Source organism: Pogoniulus pusillus, chromosome 30 (assembly GCF_015220805.1).
Source record: "Pogoniulus pusillus isolate bPogPus1 chromosome 30, bPogPus1.pri, whole genome shotgun sequence".
Classification (NCBI taxonomy): Eukaryota; Metazoa; Chordata; class Aves; order Piciformes; family Lybiidae; genus Pogoniulus; species Pogoniulus pusillus.
The window spans coordinates 1,745,372-1,762,393 of NC_087293.1; the positions used below are offsets into that span (position 1 = coordinate 1,745,372).

At 55.2% G+C, this 17,022-nt stretch overlaps 2 protein-coding genes across 2 annotated transcripts in view; one reads left to right on the forward strand and one right to left on the reverse strand.

The window, feature by feature from the left end:
• The window catches only part of DGCR2 (DiGeorge syndrome critical region gene 2), a 72,700-nt gene extending 63,750 nt beyond the window's left edge, over nt 1-8,950 (reverse strand). The window contains 1 exon segment of the mRNA XM_064168236.1: nt 8,674-8,950. Within this exon segment, the coding sequence (XP_064024306.1) occupies nt 8,674-8,752 (79 nt within the window). The 5' untranslated portion in view covers nt 8,753-8,950.
• Nucleotides 8,951-15,705: 6,755 nt separating this feature from the next.
• Nucleotides 15,706-16,668, forward strand: TSSK2 (testis specific serine kinase 2). Its single transcript, XM_064169049.1, has one exon. The coding sequence runs from the start codon at nt 15,706-15,708 to the stop codon at nt 16,666-16,668; it is 963 nt and encodes a 320-aa protein (XP_064025119.1).
• The last annotated feature ends 354 nt before the right edge of the window (nt 16,669-17,022 follow it).

Sequence of the window (17,022 nt, forward strand, 5' to 3'; positions counted from 1 at the left end):
GGCAACTATCAATTTCCATTACACTTAAAACTGGGTTTCTAAATAATCTAAATGGCAGCATCAAAAGGGCTAATAACTCCATTAGGAGCTCCATCCAGCAAAGACCATTAAAATGCTGTTCATCAAGCCCAGAATTAGCAGGTTGACCCTTTAATACAGAGACAAAGTTTCTCAGGAAACCACAAGATGCCAGAGGATTTCATGGGGTTGGGGAATGCAGCTTAAAGGTTAATCCTGAACTCATGTCTTTGAGCAACTCAGCTGCTAAGGTTCTGCTGCAGCTAATCAATGGCTTCACCAAGCTGTGATATCTCCTTGACTCCACAGGTTCTCTGCAAAGCCACCCCAGGAAGTACAAGGCAAAAGGTGTGAGCCTGCCATGCAAGGATCTGCAATGGTACATAAAGCCTCCCAGAGTGGAAAGCCAGGAAGGAAGAGTCACTGCCAGGCAGCCACCACACGTAGAGATGCTGAAAAACTCTTGTGTGCTGGCACCTGAAGGGTACTCAGACAGGAAGAAATCCTTGAGAGTGAGAGTGGGGAGACACTGGCACAGGTTGAAGGCAGTGAGACACTGACACAGGTTGTCCAGGGAGGTTGTGGAGCACAGAAGCACAGAATGTGATCTTTGATCACATTCTGTGCTTCTGTGCTCCACAACCTCCCTGGAGGTATTCCAAAGCCAGGCTGGAACCTGGGCTGGTGGGAGGTGTCACTGCCCATAGTAGGGGGGTGGAAGTGGATGAGCTTTAAGGTCCCTTCCAACCCAAACCATTCTGTGAGTCTGTGAATAATGAGCTACAATTGCAGGACAAGCCAGAGACTGCCTGTTAAAATTACCAAGAGACTCTCATGTTCTGAGTGTCATCATAGGAAATAGCTTGAGATGTGCCAGACAGATATCCTTCCAAGGCTGCCTGCCTGCACCAGGTTCTGTCCTGGGACAGGAAGATGAGAGGCTGAGGGAGCTGGGGGGGTGCAGCCTGCAGCAGAGGAGGCTCAGGGCAGAGCTCATTGCTGCCTGCAGCTGCCTGCAGGGAGGCTGTAGCCAGGTGGGGTTGGGCTCTGCTGCCAGGCAGCCAGCAACAGAACAAGGGGACACAGCCTCAAGTTGTGCCAGGGCAGGTCTAGACTGGATGTGAGGAGGAAGTTCCTGGCAGAGAGAGTGATTGGCATTGGAATAGGCTGCCCAGGGAGGTGGTGGAGTGGCTGTGCCTGGAGGTGTTGAAGCAAAGCCTGGCTGGGGCACTTAGCCATGGTCTGGTTGACTGGATAGGGCTGGGTGCTAGGTTGGACTGGATGTGCTTAGAGGTCTCTTCCAACCTGGCTGACTCTATGATTCTAAGATGGACAGCCCATTTTCTTAGTACCACTTCCAGACATAACTTTCTATCAGTCTACACAGAATAAAATATTAGCAAGGCTCTTCCCATCACAGCTTAGCCCTTGAGATCACCCAGGCAAAGACCAGCAGAGCCTCCCACCAAGCCTGCCACTGGCCATGACCTGTTTCTATCTGAAGGACTGCCTTGCTCAGGCTGTCAGTGCAAGAACTCCTCAGTCACGTATTTCAATTTGAAACACAACCCCCTGGAGCACCTCCTTTAGCCCCCAGAGGGCAGGAGCACCAATGCCACTGCGCTGCCTCCAGGCTCCCTGCTCTGCAGGAACCAGCAGGTCATGCAGGGCTCCGCATGGTGCGGTGCGTGCAAGGGCAACAGCAAGCTCTGCTCACCGCAGAAGTAGCTCTTGACTTGCACCCCCCAGGGTGAAATGAGGCCTTATAAAATTCACAAGAGCTCACCATGTAAAAGCCCTGGGAGGCAGGCAGTACTCAGAGGCTGACCCCAGAGGGAGGCACCACAACCAGCCCCTGCAAAGCTAATGCCAGGGGACAGGGCAAGTCCCCGAGGTCTGGGCTGGTTTTCTGACACGCACTGGGGGATTTTACACCTTTCACACACAATAGGTAAAACTCTCCTCTCTTCGAGCTAGCTGGGCCTTTCCCCTTAGCTGCTGAGAAAGAAGAAATACTCCTGCTACTGCCTCCTCCCACGACAGAGTGGCTGCAGCAGTGCTCTCTCCTCCATCACTTCTGTCCTGGCCTGACCTTCTTCTATTCCCAAACCCACCACAGAGGCACAGAAGTTGTGTTTGCAAAGTCCCAAACTCCCTTTCTGTTCTACTACTTCTCAGAGCCAGAGCAATAGAAGCCAGCAGCCCTCTGCCTACTGAACCCTTTCTTCTGCTTTACTCAGTAGCTGCAACTAGCAGCAAACCCACTCTGGGGTTGGGCTCTGCTCCCAGGCAAGCAGCAACAGAACAAGGGGACACAGTCTCAAGTTGTGCCAGGGGAGGTCTAGGCTGGATGTTAGGAGGAAGTTGTTGGCAGAGAGAGTGATTGGCATTGGAATGGGCTGCCCAGGGAGGTGGTGGAGTCACTGTCCCTGGAGATGTTCAAGACAAGCTTGGCTGAGGCACTTAGTGCCATGGTCTGGTTGACTGGCTAGGGCTGGGTGCTAGGTTGGACTGGATGAGCTTGGAGCTCTCTTCCAACCTGCTTGATTCTATTCTATTCTATTCTTTCTATTCTATTCTATTCACTCACAGTTCAAAAAAACTTCCTTTCTAATTACCATCAGGAATCATCTAAGTATCAGACCTCGGAAGGTCTGGTACCTTCTGCCTTGTCTCTTTGCCACACTGACAGCAGGTGGAAGAAAGCCTCTTCAAATCCATCAGCCTCGCTCTGCAGCTCGGAACAGAAGAGCAGAGGACCACCAGCAAAGGAGCACAGCAATATGGAGCAGAAGGAAAACAGAGAAAACCTAACCCCAGCAGATGGAGAAGGGAAGGCAGGCAAGCCCCACTGTCAGCAAAACTACCTGAGGAGGTGTGACAAAAACTCTTCTGCCCCTCACAGCCAGAAGGCCACTTGGGAATTCAGCTAAGCACAAAGACAGAGGCTGCAGTGAGCAGAATCAGTGCTACTCACAACAGCTCTCAGAGAGGTAGAGACAGGGAACCAGAAAGGGCTTCCACTTGCCTGCCAGGGAACTTCCTTCACAGCAGAGGAAGGCTGGGCCCAGGACACGTTTTATGGCTGAGCTGAACTAACTGATGCCATTCAGCTGGTCAGACCCAGACACATGCAGCCAGAGCAGCACACAAGTGGATCACCTCGAAATGACTTTGGCTGCAGGCTGGCTTACATTTCTACTCCAAAGAGCTCTGCCTTGCATTTCAGACCCACAACTTCTACCTAAGCGACTATACAGAGTCAGCAGTTGAAATACACTCCTCACTTCACAGGGTCAGAGGATGTTAGGGGTCAGAAGGGACCTCTGGAGATCTTCAGATCCAACCCCCCTGCCAGAACAGGGCCATAGAATCCAGTGCAGGCTGCACAGGAACACATCCAGACAGGGCTGGAAAGGCTCCAGAGAAGGAGCCTCCAGAACTGAATTGGGTACTCAGCACTGGGGAGGCCTCACCTGGAGCACTGCTGCAGCTCGGGACCCTCAGGGCAAGAAGGACACTGAGGTGCTGGACTGGGTCCAGAGGAGAGCAACAAGACTGGGGATGGGACTGGAGGGAAAGTCTTACAAGCAGAGGCTGAGGGAGCTGAGGGGTGTTCAGCCTGAAGAAGGAGACACAGAGGGGACCTGAGCACTCTCTACAGCTACCTGAAGGGGAAGCTGTATTCAGGTGGGGGTCAGGCTCTGCTCCCAGGCAAGACAAGAGGGCATGGTCTGAAGCTGCACCAGGGGATGTTTAGGTTGGATACTGGGAAGCATTTCCTCACAGAAAGGTGATGAGGCACTGGAATGGACTGCCCAGGGAGGTGGTGGAGTCATCACCCCTGAAGGTCTTTAAGAGAAGACTGGATGCAGCACTCGGTGGTGTGGTTTGGCTGATGCCATGGTGTTAGGGTACAGCCTGGCCTTGATGATCTCAAAGGTCCTTTCCAGCCTCAGTGATTCTGTGATTATGGGAAGATAAAAACTCCCCACCAGTAAGACCATAACCACCAGCCCTGTCCAAGCAACCAGCATAAGAAAGGTTCAAACCTCAGGTTAAAGTTGCAGAGCTTTTTCATCAGAGGAGGCAAAAGCCTTTTGGAGCACTGCAGATTAAGTAAGCTGTGTAAAATTTTTCAGAACAGAACTTGGGTAATAAAATGACTTCCTCTGTCTAGCTTTGAAGTGGAGGAAGAAAGCTGCAAGAACACGAACTCAACTGGCTTTTAGCTGCCTAGCAAAGGCTCTAATAAGGAAGCCGCTGACCTACATTCGCCAGGCTCTGTACTAAACCACTCTTACAAAACCCAGTCTAAAGCCTGACCATCCTTAAGTGTTTTCCATTAACAAGCAGCAGGATCTTGTTAGAGAAATAGGAAAAGATGCCATTGTCTTTAGCAATGATCATCCCAATGAATCCTCTAAACATGCCACCCCCATCACTCCAGACTGTTTCGAGTTCCCAGTGTTACATAAAGACACCAAAAGCTTTGCCTCGCAAAGGGATGTTAACAGAAACTGGAACTTCTTACAGGACCTGCAGAGAGTGGGTCCAGAGGAGGGCCATGAAGATGACCAGGGGGGCTGGAGCACCTCTGCTACAAGGACAGGCTGAGAGAGCTGGGGGTGTTCAGCCTGGAGAAGAGAAGGCTCCAGGACACCTAAGAGCAGCCTGCCAATATCTGAAGGGGGCTACAAGGCTGAAGAGGAACTGTTTCCAAGGTCTGCAGTGACAGAACTAGGGACAATGGTTTGAAATGAGAGCAGAGCAGATTTAGATTGGATGCTGGGAACAAATTCTGCACCACAGGGGTGCTGGAGCACTGGCACAGCTTGCCCAAGGAAGCAGTTGAGGCCCCATCCCTGGAGATATTCAAGGTGAGGCTCAACAAAGCTCTGAGCAACCTGCTCTTGTGGAAGATGTCTCCGTTGACTGCAGGGCGGGGTTGGACTGGATAAGCTTTGGAGGACCCTTCCAACCCAAACCATTCTGTGATTCTCAAACTATGCTGGACTTATAACAATTTGCATCTCTGATGCTCTCTCAACAACCAACAGAAACACATCTGGTGTTGAGAAACTCAGCCTGAATGCAGGCCAGAACCAGCACCGCTGACTGCGACTCGCTTAACGCTCCACTGGAATACTTCTGCACATCAGACAACAGCTCTCAGGCAGCCTGTCAGATAACCTGAAGCAGATGTTCTGAATCATCCTGCAAAAGATATTATTAAGCCAAAGCCTACTGTGGTAAATACCTCCCCCCAAAACAAGTGTCACAGCACCAGACATAATCAATTCAGGAAGTGTTTAAAGGAAATATTAAGTTAGTCCTTGAGACACAACTCAAGGAGAAATGCCCTGCTTTAAAAGAAGAGAGAACTCTTTGAAGCCAGCACCTAGGCAGAACAAGCAACTTAGGGTCAAAAGAGAAAGGGAGAAGGGGAAACACAGGGACAAAAAGACCCAAGCAGAGAATCTCAAAGGCACAAAACTGCCATTAAATCCACAGGCTGAGATGAAAAAATGACTGCCCACAGTACCTCCAGGAACTGAGGTTTGGTGTCCTGGTGTGTCGCAGGGACCTGATGCTGTTAGCCGTGGCAGCAGCATAAAACAAACTCATGTACTGAAAAGAGGAAAAATGAGGGGCAAGGAAGGCAAGTTTAATTCAAATTTCTCTCCTAATTTGCTCACCCCCACCTCACCCTGACCGCAGGAAGGAGAGGTCTGTGTAACACCGCAGCCTTTCACATCGCCTGAGAAGATACTGCGCTGGAGGAGGCTTAAAAGGAGAGTTTATTTATCTGAAGAGCACAGCAAGAACATGGACACAAAGCTAGTGTCAAATTAACAGGGAAGGACAAAGAGGTGCCTGATTCGCTGGGACTGAATTGTGAAGGGACTACACATTCAGCTGAGGGTACAGCAAACCTCCCAGCACTCAGCGGAGAGCTCCCAGCGCAGACTCAAGCTAAGCGAGCCGCAGGCAGCCTTTCTAAACCCCTGACACTTGCTACAAGGCGCAGGTTTAAGGAAGCATCAAGAAAAAACACCACCACAGAGCCCCAAACTCCTCTTTTTTCCTGAGGAAATCCAGGCACCTCCCCTAAAAAAAGACAAAGGAGACTTCTTCAGCAGCAGTTCAAGTGTTAGATATGGCTCTGCGCAGCCTCCCTGCTTGCATCAACCAGACTTGCCCTGGCTGCACCTTGTTTCAGGATCAAGCCACAGAGCATTTAACCTGTTGCTGCAGGTGACCTCACTGAGACAGGAGACTCAGAACGTTAAATGAAGCCCAATGAAAAGCAAATGACACTGGCAAAATGATGTGAGGAGGCCACCCTGAAGAGATGGGCTTTCTCCTGGGGAAGAAGAGGCATCACCATGGACAGCTCAAGCACCACACTCACCCAAGCCTCCAAGTAAACAGGATTCATAGAATGCTTTAGGTAGGAAGAGGCCTTAAAGATCATCCAGTTCCAACTCCCTACCACAGGCAGGGCACCTCCCACCAGCCCAGGCTGCTCAAGGCCTCATCCAGTCCAGCCTTGAACACCTCCAGGGAGGGGGCAGCCACAAGCGACCTGGACAACCTGTTCCAGTGTCTCAACACACTCACTGTAAAGAATTTCTTCATAATCCCCAGTCTAAATCTCCCCTCCTCAAGCCTCAAATGCCAGTTTCAGCTTCAGAATCTTTCATTCATTCCCTTTTTTCCCCTCCAAAGTGACTCAAACCCAAACATGATGATGGTTTATGTGAAAGCTGCTGATTGATGGAGGAGCATCTCCCAAAATGGGAAACAGGAACACCTCACAGAGCAAGGAATTCCAGCAGCAACACTACACCCAGTGTGGTTACTTCACATTAGTCTCAGGAAGACAAGATGGTTTGAGCACCCTGTGGGGAATGCCCACGGGGCTGCCACAGAGGAGCCCTAATTCTACAGCTTTCAAAGCCAGCTGTGTATAACCTGAGCAGGGGAGAGTCAGGCTTGGCTCACAAGAATGAGACATGCCAGTGTGGCTACAGCACCACAAATAATCCCCACAGCAGACACATCAGAGCAGCAGTGAAACCTCTGTCCTGGTCCACCCAACATCAGCTGCTCAGGGAGCTCTGACACCCAGCTGCAGCGACGAGGCTCTGACCAGGCAGGAAATGCCATTCTCTGAGAGGACACAACACAGCTCAGGGTCACAGCTACCCACCTGCACACGGGCACACACAGCTCCCAACCTCTGCTGAACCTTTTCAACCAGCAGCTCAGCTGCCTGTGGCACTCAGCGCCAGCTCCAGAGGAAGCTGCTCCAAATCAGTGTCTTCTCCCCGGTAAAAGCTTCTGGTTAGCAACTCCATGGCTCTTTTTTTTTCCCAGCCACTTAAGAGCCTCTCTTAAACCCTACACACACGCACTGCCCTGCCAAAAAAAACAAGCTAAAACAAAACCAGGCACACACAGAGTGGTTTCAACATCCCAGCTGGTTATTTCAGTAAGCCTGCCCACACTGACCCAGTTGTGCTTCGGGAACTGCCTCCATGCGCTTGGCTGGTACTGCTTGGTTTCGTGAGTCTAGGTCATAAAAGTTAGTTGGAAGGGAAAGAACAAGAGGATTTCAAAGGACATCATCATCCTCCTTCTTAGGCTCCTGTTTGGGAAGGAGCAGGCAGCACCCAGGAGCAGCAGCATGGTGCAATGGTTTCCAGACCTGCAAAGCTGCTCCAGGCAGCCTCACGCTTGGGCAAGAGCAGCCCCAGATACGTGGAGGCTCCACTAAGCTCCCCCACGGACTTCAACAGCCAAAGAGAAAGCCCAACCAAGCAAGGTACCTAGGAAAGCTGTCGTTCTCAAGCAGCAAACACCCCCTCATCACCAGTCACCTTAGCACGTTAAAGCACTGCGCACAGCAGCTACCGCACAACTCCCGGCGCTAAAGGCTTGCCCTGGAAGAGGCAAGGGCAGAGCTAGGAAGGTGCCACACGAAGCTGAGATGCAACAGGGGGTTCTTCCTCCCCGGCAGCATCAAACAGCACTCTGAAAAGGAGCTTTTTGTCTGTCTTCTTCTGTTGGCACCCGAGGCTCATAACACAGAAGCAGGTAAGAAGCACCCGAAAACTTAGTCATGCTGCCACATATCCACTGCTAATGACCCGCAGGGTTAAGGAGCTTTCCGCCCAAGCTTTCAAAGTTCACAACGATTGTTTTTTGACCCTAACTCGCAGTCCTCCCTGGAGCCAGCCTGCCGGCACGGAGGATCCCCGTTCCGCCCCACGGCTCGGCCGCGTCCCGACCCCTTTCTAAAGTGCACAGAAGCGGCAGAGACGCCGCTGGCTCAGCCCGACCAAGCTCCGAGCCCAGGACCGGCTTCGGGCCACAGCGGTGCCAGAGCCTGCCTCCTCCAGGCTCCCGCTCCCGGCACCGGCGCCCCTGCGCGCCCGCCCGGTGCTGACCTCCCGGGGACGCCGCTCACCGGCGGCTAACCCTGCCGGCCTCGGCGCCCACCGGCGGCTCTCGCCCGGGCCCACCGCTCGCGCTCCCGCCCCGGAGGAACCCCGCAAGGCTCCGGGCCCGGGACCCGCCCGCAGGCTGAAGAGGGACGACTGGAGCCCCAGGCTCCCCCGCCCCCCGGACCGGCCCCACCGCCCCTACCTGGCCGCAGCGGCTCGGTGATGCTCAGCACCAGGAGAAAGAGGAGGAGGAAGGTGCCGCTGTCCGCCTTGGGCACCATTTATCCTCCGTTCATCCTCCCCCGGCGCAACGCCACAAACCCGCGGGGAGGGAAGCGGGGAGCCACGGGAGGAGGGGCCGCCGCTGCCGCCGAGCCCGCAGGGGGGGATCCCGTCCGCACCGAGCTTTTCCCCTCCCGCGTCCGCCGCCGCCCCCGGGCGGGAGCCAGCGGCCCTGGCGGCGGCTGCGGCGGGAGCAGCGCGGGTCGGGCGGCGCCACGCTGCGGGCCCCTCGCCTGGCTCCGCCGACGCACAAGATGGCGGCCGCGCCTCCCCGCCGCCTGCCCGCGCCGCCACGCCCCCGCCACGCCCCGCGCCGCTCCGCCAATCAGCGCCGGGGGCGGGGCCGAGCGCGGAGCGGGGCGCGCAGGGGGCGCCGGCTGCGGGGGGCGCCGCGGGCTGAGCCCGGGCCGGGCAGCGCTGTGCCGCGGCGGCCTCTCGGCCCTGCGCTGGCCTCCCCCTGCCCAGCTCCGTCCTCACCAGGATGGCGACCCCAGGGACTGCGTCCTCCCAGTACGGCCTTGTCCATCCCTCTGACCCCACGCGATGGACGCCCCCGGTCCCCTCCGGCTCCTCAGCCTCTCGCTGTCCCCGGCCGCTGTGGCCTTTGCCGCTCATCTCCATCACGACCAGACAGCCTTTCCCTATCCTCCACAGCCTCAACCAGCCTCGTCTGTCCCCCAGGACGGCCTTCCCCGGTGCCCTCCACCACCACACCGGTCTGTCTTCTGCTGCAGTGGGGAGATCCTTGCCTGGTCGCCCTGCCTGCCCCCACGGCACAGGCGTGGAGCGCTGGCGTTTCCCAGCCCCAGCGGGCTCCGACGGCCGCTGGCGTTTGTCTCCTTCACTTGCCTGCCCATCGTGAGGTGCTCCGTGTTCCCATCTCCTAGGAGGTGACACAAACAAGCGCCACTTGTTGCCGGGACGTGCCTGCAGCCAAGGTCCCGGAGCGGCAGCAGAGGCAGAGCCTGATGGCATTTCCATACCTCCTGGAAACACTGGACCCGGTTCCCAGACCCAGCCAGAGAGGAAACGCACAAGGAAAACTAATTGTGAGGCTCAGATGATCGTTAACGGCCCCACAAATGACAGGAGCCCGCAGGAGCTTGAGCCTGGGCGTCGCTGCCCCTCCGGCTGGGCAGGGGGGTGGCGGTCCCTGCCGGGGAGCCGGCCTGGGGAGGGGAGCTCTGCCCCGGCGCCGCAGCTCCTCCGGTGCTGGGGGACAGCCCAGGCGGTGCTCGGCCTCAAAGGGCAATTTCGCCTTCCACAGCCGCGTCCCAGGCTGAGCTGGAATCGCCTCGCTGGCTGGGAGGGCAGCAGCAGTTGCAGCGGGCTGGGAAGGGTTGCTGCCCTCGGCTGCGGCTCCACGGCCCGGAGCTGTGAGCCCCGCGGGGCCGCATCAGGGCTGCGCGGCCGCGGATGCCTGCTCGGGGACCCGCTGGAGTGCGGCACAAGCAGCAGGGGCTGCCTGAAGATTTAGACCAAACCCCACTTTGTCAGCTCTCAGGGGCTGCCAACGCTGTCGTGAGCCCTGGGGACCTGACGCATGACAGCAGCCTCCAGCACAAAGGCTCCAGCGTCCAGCTCCAGAGCTCTGCTCCTCCCAAGGGATGCTGCGGGGAGAGGCTGTTCTCAGCCTGGCTTCCTGCAGCCCAGCCACACACGCTGAGCCCACACCGATCAGCTCCTAGCCCCTGCCACCCAGGGCTGGGCATTACACCATCTCTGACAGCGCACAGATAAATACCCTGCAGCACTGCTCACCCCTGCCTTCTGCCCCAGGGAAAGGCAGACCTCAACTGCCCACGCCACAGCTGGGGCTGGGGCACACAGGTATGCCAGGCAAGCACCACAGCCCTTGAGCAAACAGGCAATAAGTGACCCTGGCACACAGCAGCACCAAGGTGAAGGGCAAGAGGCACCCTTACCCCAGGCTGTGCCATGCCATACTGCTGGCAAGGACTGACGGCACAGGATTGCCAGCGCCCAGGCAGAGCTGTGCCAGCCCCAAAACCCAGGCTGGGACACTGAGCTTGTGCTGCGGGGAGCTGGGGGCACCCCAAGGCCCTGGGCAGGAGGGGTGAGGGTATGTAAGTGAAAACACACTGAGCACCTCTGCTCAGGGCATGCAGCAGCTGGCACGTCCCAGGCACTCCCAGTTTCCTACTGGGAATAAGCATTTCTCTAAGCAGCAGGTGCTGATCCCCTGTGCCCAGACGTGGTGCCTGGGAGAGCAGAGGGAAGGGCCTCCCGGGGAGGGTGGCCAAGCCTGGCTCTTGCCCTGGCCTGACTCCAAACCGAGGCTTGCAGCAGCAACCTGAGACTGAGAAAGAAAGTGCAAGCAGCAGGAAGCAGGAACTGCTCCATCTCCCACTCCCCCGGGTGAACAGATCCATTTCCTTTACTTTGGCAGCAAAGGCTCTCCAGCCGCAGCTTCCCTCCTGAGCTCAGCCACCAGAGGAGCAGAAAGCAGCACAAGCCCTCAGCCCTCTCTGGAACCAGCTTTTGGGGAGGTACAAAGCTGCAGCCCCTGCCCCAGGGCACTGCTCTGGGCCCCGGAGGTGAGGTGCTTGGGGCTCTTTGGGCTGTCCTGCTGCAGGCTCAGCTCCCTGCCACAAGACACAGCTCATGCAGGCAGCAGGGGATCAGCAAAGCAGAGCCTGAGTGCAGCCTCCTGCCCCAGCACAGTGTCCCCACTGCTCCCCAGCCTGGCTGCTTGCTTCACGTGTGGCTTGGGGAGCCTGTGAGGGTTCCTCTTCTCACTCACCCCCCTCACCAAGCCCTGTGCTGCTGCTTGTCTGCTGCTCAGCATTTCCTTACCTGCGCCCTGCAAGGAAAAGAGCAGCAGACACCTCTGCTGTGAGTGGTGGTTTGCTTCCTTACGAAGGCCTCTGAGCCTTCCTTCTCCATCAGGGTTCCAGCACCTCCCCCCTCGTCCTCTCTGGCTTTTTATTACCAGCTCTGGCAACTTTCTCTCTAAGAATTACACCCTGCTGCTCGCATCAGCCACAGCCTGCCTCTTTCATGTCCACCTGTAAGAACAAGACGCTCCTGTAGTGCCTCATCTTCTTTTCCTGCATGGAGCAAGGAGCCAAGCCCCAGGCTGTACATGCAAGTACCCACAGACTCTGCCTGTGAGCACGCTGCAGCCCCAGGGCTGCAGGTCCACTGAGGCTCCCATCATTTCTTGCAAGCAGGCAGCAAGACATGGCAGGCAGCCCTGCCACCACCAGCAGCCACCTCTGTGGTGTTAGGAGACCTCTGGGTGCTAATTCAGCTGAGCACTTAGGCCTTGCACATAGGAGAATGCTGATATACAGGAACAGCAAAAGGAAAATACCCTCCTGAAAAACAGGAGAGACAAAAAAAACCCCAAACCCACAAGTCATTGAGGACCAAGAGGGCTTTTCACACTGGATTTGGCCCTGTAAGGCTACAGCAGCAAAAAGTTTACTGGCACAAACCCCACACCATTCCACAGGATACTCAATGCAATCTGCTTGTAAGCATGAATTAATCCTTCACAGAGATCCCTTGTTCCTCCAGATACATCTTGGTGTGAGCAGGACCAGCCTGAAAGGCTGTGAAACATGCACACATCTCGACCTGCTTCCAATTCATGGTCCCCCAAGTGCTGCCCAGCCTTTAATGCAACCTGTGCCCAGAAGAGACCTCTGACATGCAGTGAATGGGTAGGAGTTGCCTAACAAGATGATGAGGGAAACCAGACAGCAGGTTTGAGACATGCACAGTGATCACAGGCTGCTTCTGCAATGTCCAGCCCACATCCCAGCTCCTCTCCACATTCCCATGCTGCTTCTTCAGATCCCTCCCTCTTTCTAACCATCACCTCCTCCCAAAATAAAGCTTCTCCAATTACCTTTTGCTATCAGGCTCAGACCTGATACCTCTGTGGCCAAACCTGGCTTTTCTGACACCTCTCTCTGGGTCACTTCCATCTCACTGGGTTCCATGCCCCAACTGCTCCCCATGCTCCTCTTCAGTCATCTATGGAGTTCAGACAGGGCCCCGAGTGGTGGTCCAGCAGCTATTCCCTGCTGCATGCAGCCATTTCTCATGCCACATCTGCTCCTTTCTCCTGCTCTGCTCGGTGACACAAGCTGCAGGCCAGGGCCTGACCTTCTGCCTGGAGGTATGCAGATCCTGTGACCATTATGAAATAAATCAGGGTTTAAATTGACCTAAGAACTTCACTCTTATTTAGCCAGGTTCACAGATTCATAGATTACAGAATGGTTTGGGTTGGAGCAGACCTCAAAGCTCATCCAGTGCCAACTCCCTGCCATGGGCAGGGGCCACCTCCCACCGGCCCAGGCTGCTTGACTCATCCAACCTGGCCTTAGAATCATAGAATCAACCAGGTTGGAAGAGAGCTCCAAGCTCATCCAGTCCACCCTACCACCCAGCCCTAGCCAGTCAACCAGACCATGGCACTAAGTGCCTCAGCCAGGCTTGGCTTCAACACCTCCAGGGACGGTGACTCCACCACCTCCCTGGGCAGCCCATTCCAATGCCAATCACTCTCTCTGACAACAACTTCCTCCTCACATCCAGCCTAGACCTGCCCTGGCACAGCTTGAGGCTGTGTCCCCTTGTTCTGTTGCTGGTTGCCTGGGAGAAGAGGCCAACCCCCACCCAGATACATCCTCCCTTCAGGTAGTTGTAGACAGCAATGAGCCTCTTCTTCTCCAGGCTAAACACCCCCAGCTCCCTCAGCCTCTCCTCATAGGGTTTGTGTTCCAGGCAGGGAGAGGGCAGCCACAACCTCCCTGGGTAACCTGTGGCAGTGTCTCCCTACCCTCACTCCAAAGAATTTCCTCTTAATCTTCAGTCTCAATCTGCCCTCCTCGAGCTCAAAGCCACTGCCCTCATGCTATCACTTCCAGCCCTTGGAGCATCTCTAAAACATGGGAATAGTAAATGGATTTGCTTTAATTCCACTTCAATGTAAGGAAGAACTTCTTGACTGGAAGGGGGCTGGGTGCTAGGTTGGACTGGATGATCTTGGAGGTCTCTTCCAACCTGGTTGATTCTATGATTCTAAGGGTCCCAGAGGCCTGGCACAGGCTGCCCAGGGAGGCTGTGGAGTCTCCTTCTCTGGAGCCTTCCCAGCCCTGTCCAGATGTGTTCCTGTGTGACCTGTGCTGGATTCTCTGCTCCTGCTCTGCCAGGGGAGGTGGACTCAAAGCTGTCCAGAGGTCCCTTCCAACCCCTAACATCCAGTGGCCCTGTAATTCCACACTGATCAGCTGAGCTGTACAAGATGGGCTACAAATAAGGAGTGCCCTGGAAAGTTTCACCAGTCAGGGACAGGAGTTTTGGAAGCAGCAGCAGAGGAAGGAAGGAAGGAAGCTCTTCACCAAGGCAAACAGCACCAAACCACCCCAAACCTTACAGGAGGCTGCAGGCAGTGCTGAAGGAGCTAAGTAAGATTTTCCATGGCTGCTCCTTCAGCAAAGCATCACCTGACTGTAGGAAACGTGAGGGCTGCCAAGTGTTCCACAGGCTGCCTTGCACTCCGGCGTGGTGCAGGACGTGCACACAGCTGCCTACGCCTGCTCCCTGCTGAAAGGTGCTCAGCGTGTCCCCAGCCTGCCTCACACCGCACTGATGCCCATCCCACACTCGAAGGAGCAGCCACAGCTCTGAGTGCAGGCTGTCTATGGTGAAAGCTGCTCCTCACTTCTTGAGAAAAAGTAGCCAAAAGTTTCAAACAGGAGGGGAAAACCAAACAGAAAAAGCCAAGTGAAAGCCTCAGTGTGGCTGCCAGAAGCACCACTTCTGTTCTTCACAGTGACATTGCCACCCGTGCTGGGAGACAACGTGGGACTGTCCCTAGCCCCTGTGTTGTGATCATCAACATCATCAAGTCTCCGGAGCCAAACAGGCAGCAGTTGTGAAAACAAATGTGAGAAAGCTGAAATCAACACCAGGCCAAAAGCCCCAGGTGCTGAGTACAGCAGAGCAAGCCCCACACAGACCAGCAGCCCTTCTGAAGCTCAGACCAACACCTTCCTTTCTCAGAAACACCAGAGGCTGGAAGTCAAAATGTGACTCCCTCACTGAACAAGGGCTTAGGAGCCAGCTGCAAAGGCCACGAAAGCAGCCAAGTATCAGAGCTACAAAACAGAGGGGCTGGATGGACAAGGAAATCAATTTCAGAGCAGCAACCTGCCTCCCCTAACGAGCCCAGGAGAGAAAAACCCCAAACCAGCTGTTGGACACAACCCTGGGGAAGGCAGGGAAAGCAGCACCCCACCCCTCTCCAGGAAAGCTGCCCAACAAGGATCATGGCCACTGCACACCAGCAGCAAGCCCATGTGGGGCTCAAAAGCTCATCCAAGACATACAAAAAGACAACCAAATTTCACCTAATGTAGAACCACAGAATGGTCTGGGTTGGAAGTGACTGCCAAAGGTCATCCAGTCCAACCCCCCTGCAGTCAGCAGGGACACCCTCTACTAGATCAGCTTGCTGAGAACTTTGTCAAGCCTCACCTTGAGCATCTCCAGGGACGAGGCCTCAGCCATCTCCTTGGGTAACCTGTTGCAGTGTTGCAGCACCCTCATGGTGCAGAGCTTGTTCCTTGCATCCAATCTCAACCTGCTCTGCTCTCATTTCAAACAGGAAAACTCTTTGGATACTTCCAAGCCCATGAGCAAAGCTGCAGCTAAAATTCATTTTATGAAGCAGGCAGCCAGTGTCCCTCAGGGACTCCACATTAAGCCTTGCCCTGGATGACATCACCTGCAAGGTCCTTCCAAGCCCTCCTGGCAGACACAACTGCCTGTGACATCACACAGAAGCCAGCGCTGGGCTGCCCACTTGGCCAGCACACCAGCAGCCCTGGCAGCCACCATGGCACAGGGGCACACCACCTGTCACCACGCATGATGCAGTCCACAGCCTACTCATGCAGCTCCCCCCAGCACCATGGATGATGCTGCCCTGCTTCAAAAGAGAGGTTACACCCTGGGCAACACCATAGGAGAAGGCTCTTATGGCAAGGTGAAAGCTGCCTACTGCAACCGCTTCAAGCGCAACGTGGCCATCAAGATCATCGACAAGAAGAACATTCCCCCTGACTTCGTGCAGAGATTCCTCCCCAGGGAACTCAAGCTCTTGAGATGTCTGAGCCACCCCTCCATCATCAGAACCTATGAGATCCTCGAGGTGACATCTGGCAAAGTGTACATTGTGATGGAGCTGGCGGAAAAGGGAGACCTCCTGAACTACATCAGGGAGACAGGAGCTATGGAGGAGGATGTTGCTTGCATCAAGTTTCAGCAGTTGGCTTCTGCCATCAAGTACTGCCACGACTTGGAACTCGTTCACAGGGACCTGAAATGTGAGAACATCCTTCTCAATGAAGACCTCAACATCAAGCTGTCAGACTTTGGCTTTTCTAAATCCTTGTCTCGGGATGAGAACGGAAACATCATCCTCAGCCAAACCTTCTGCGGGTCTGCCGCCTACGCAGCTCCGGAGGTGCTGGAGGGCACTCCTTACGACCCCAGGGCTGCTGATGTCTGGAGCCTGGGTGTCATCCTCTATGCCATGGTCTATGCTTTAATGCCCTTTGATGATTCCAACGTCAAGAAAATGATCTCCCTTCAGAAACGGCAGAGGATTCCCTTCCCTGACCCAAAACGCCAGACCGCAGACTTTCAGGACCTCGTTTCCCGCTTGCTCCAGCCTGATGTGTCTCAGAGGCTGTGCATAGATGAAGTTTTGAAACACCCGTGGCTGCAGACTCCAAAATCCACCATCTCTTCCCCTCTCCCGGCTGCAGAAGAGGGGGAGAGTTCCCAAAGTCCACGTGAAGGAAAGCCTGAGCACCTGCAGCAAACCAAATCGCATTCAGGAGGAGGAGAGAAGGGAACAGAAGGCTCTTAAGGGTGGCTAATCTGAACAGCATAAAAAGTTGGTCTAAGTTGCATACTCTTGGTTCTCAGCTCCAGCTTCTCTGCACCCTTTCAGCAGCAGCCCTTGCTGTTGGCATTCACCTCTGCTGAGGTGAGAGAGCAGCTGAAAGCTGCTGCTCTCCACAGAGCTGTCTCTGGTGTGCTTTGCAGGGAGAAGTTCCTGTCAAAACGCACTGGCAGGTTTCCCCCAGCGCCGCTGGCATTTAGCAGCTCTCACACTCACGTTCCTCAGGTTCCTGCCCACACCAGCTGCACAACTCACACGTGGCACCAGCCACCTTTTGCAGGGCAGGTTATCAGGGAGTGTGATCTGATGTCTGAAAAC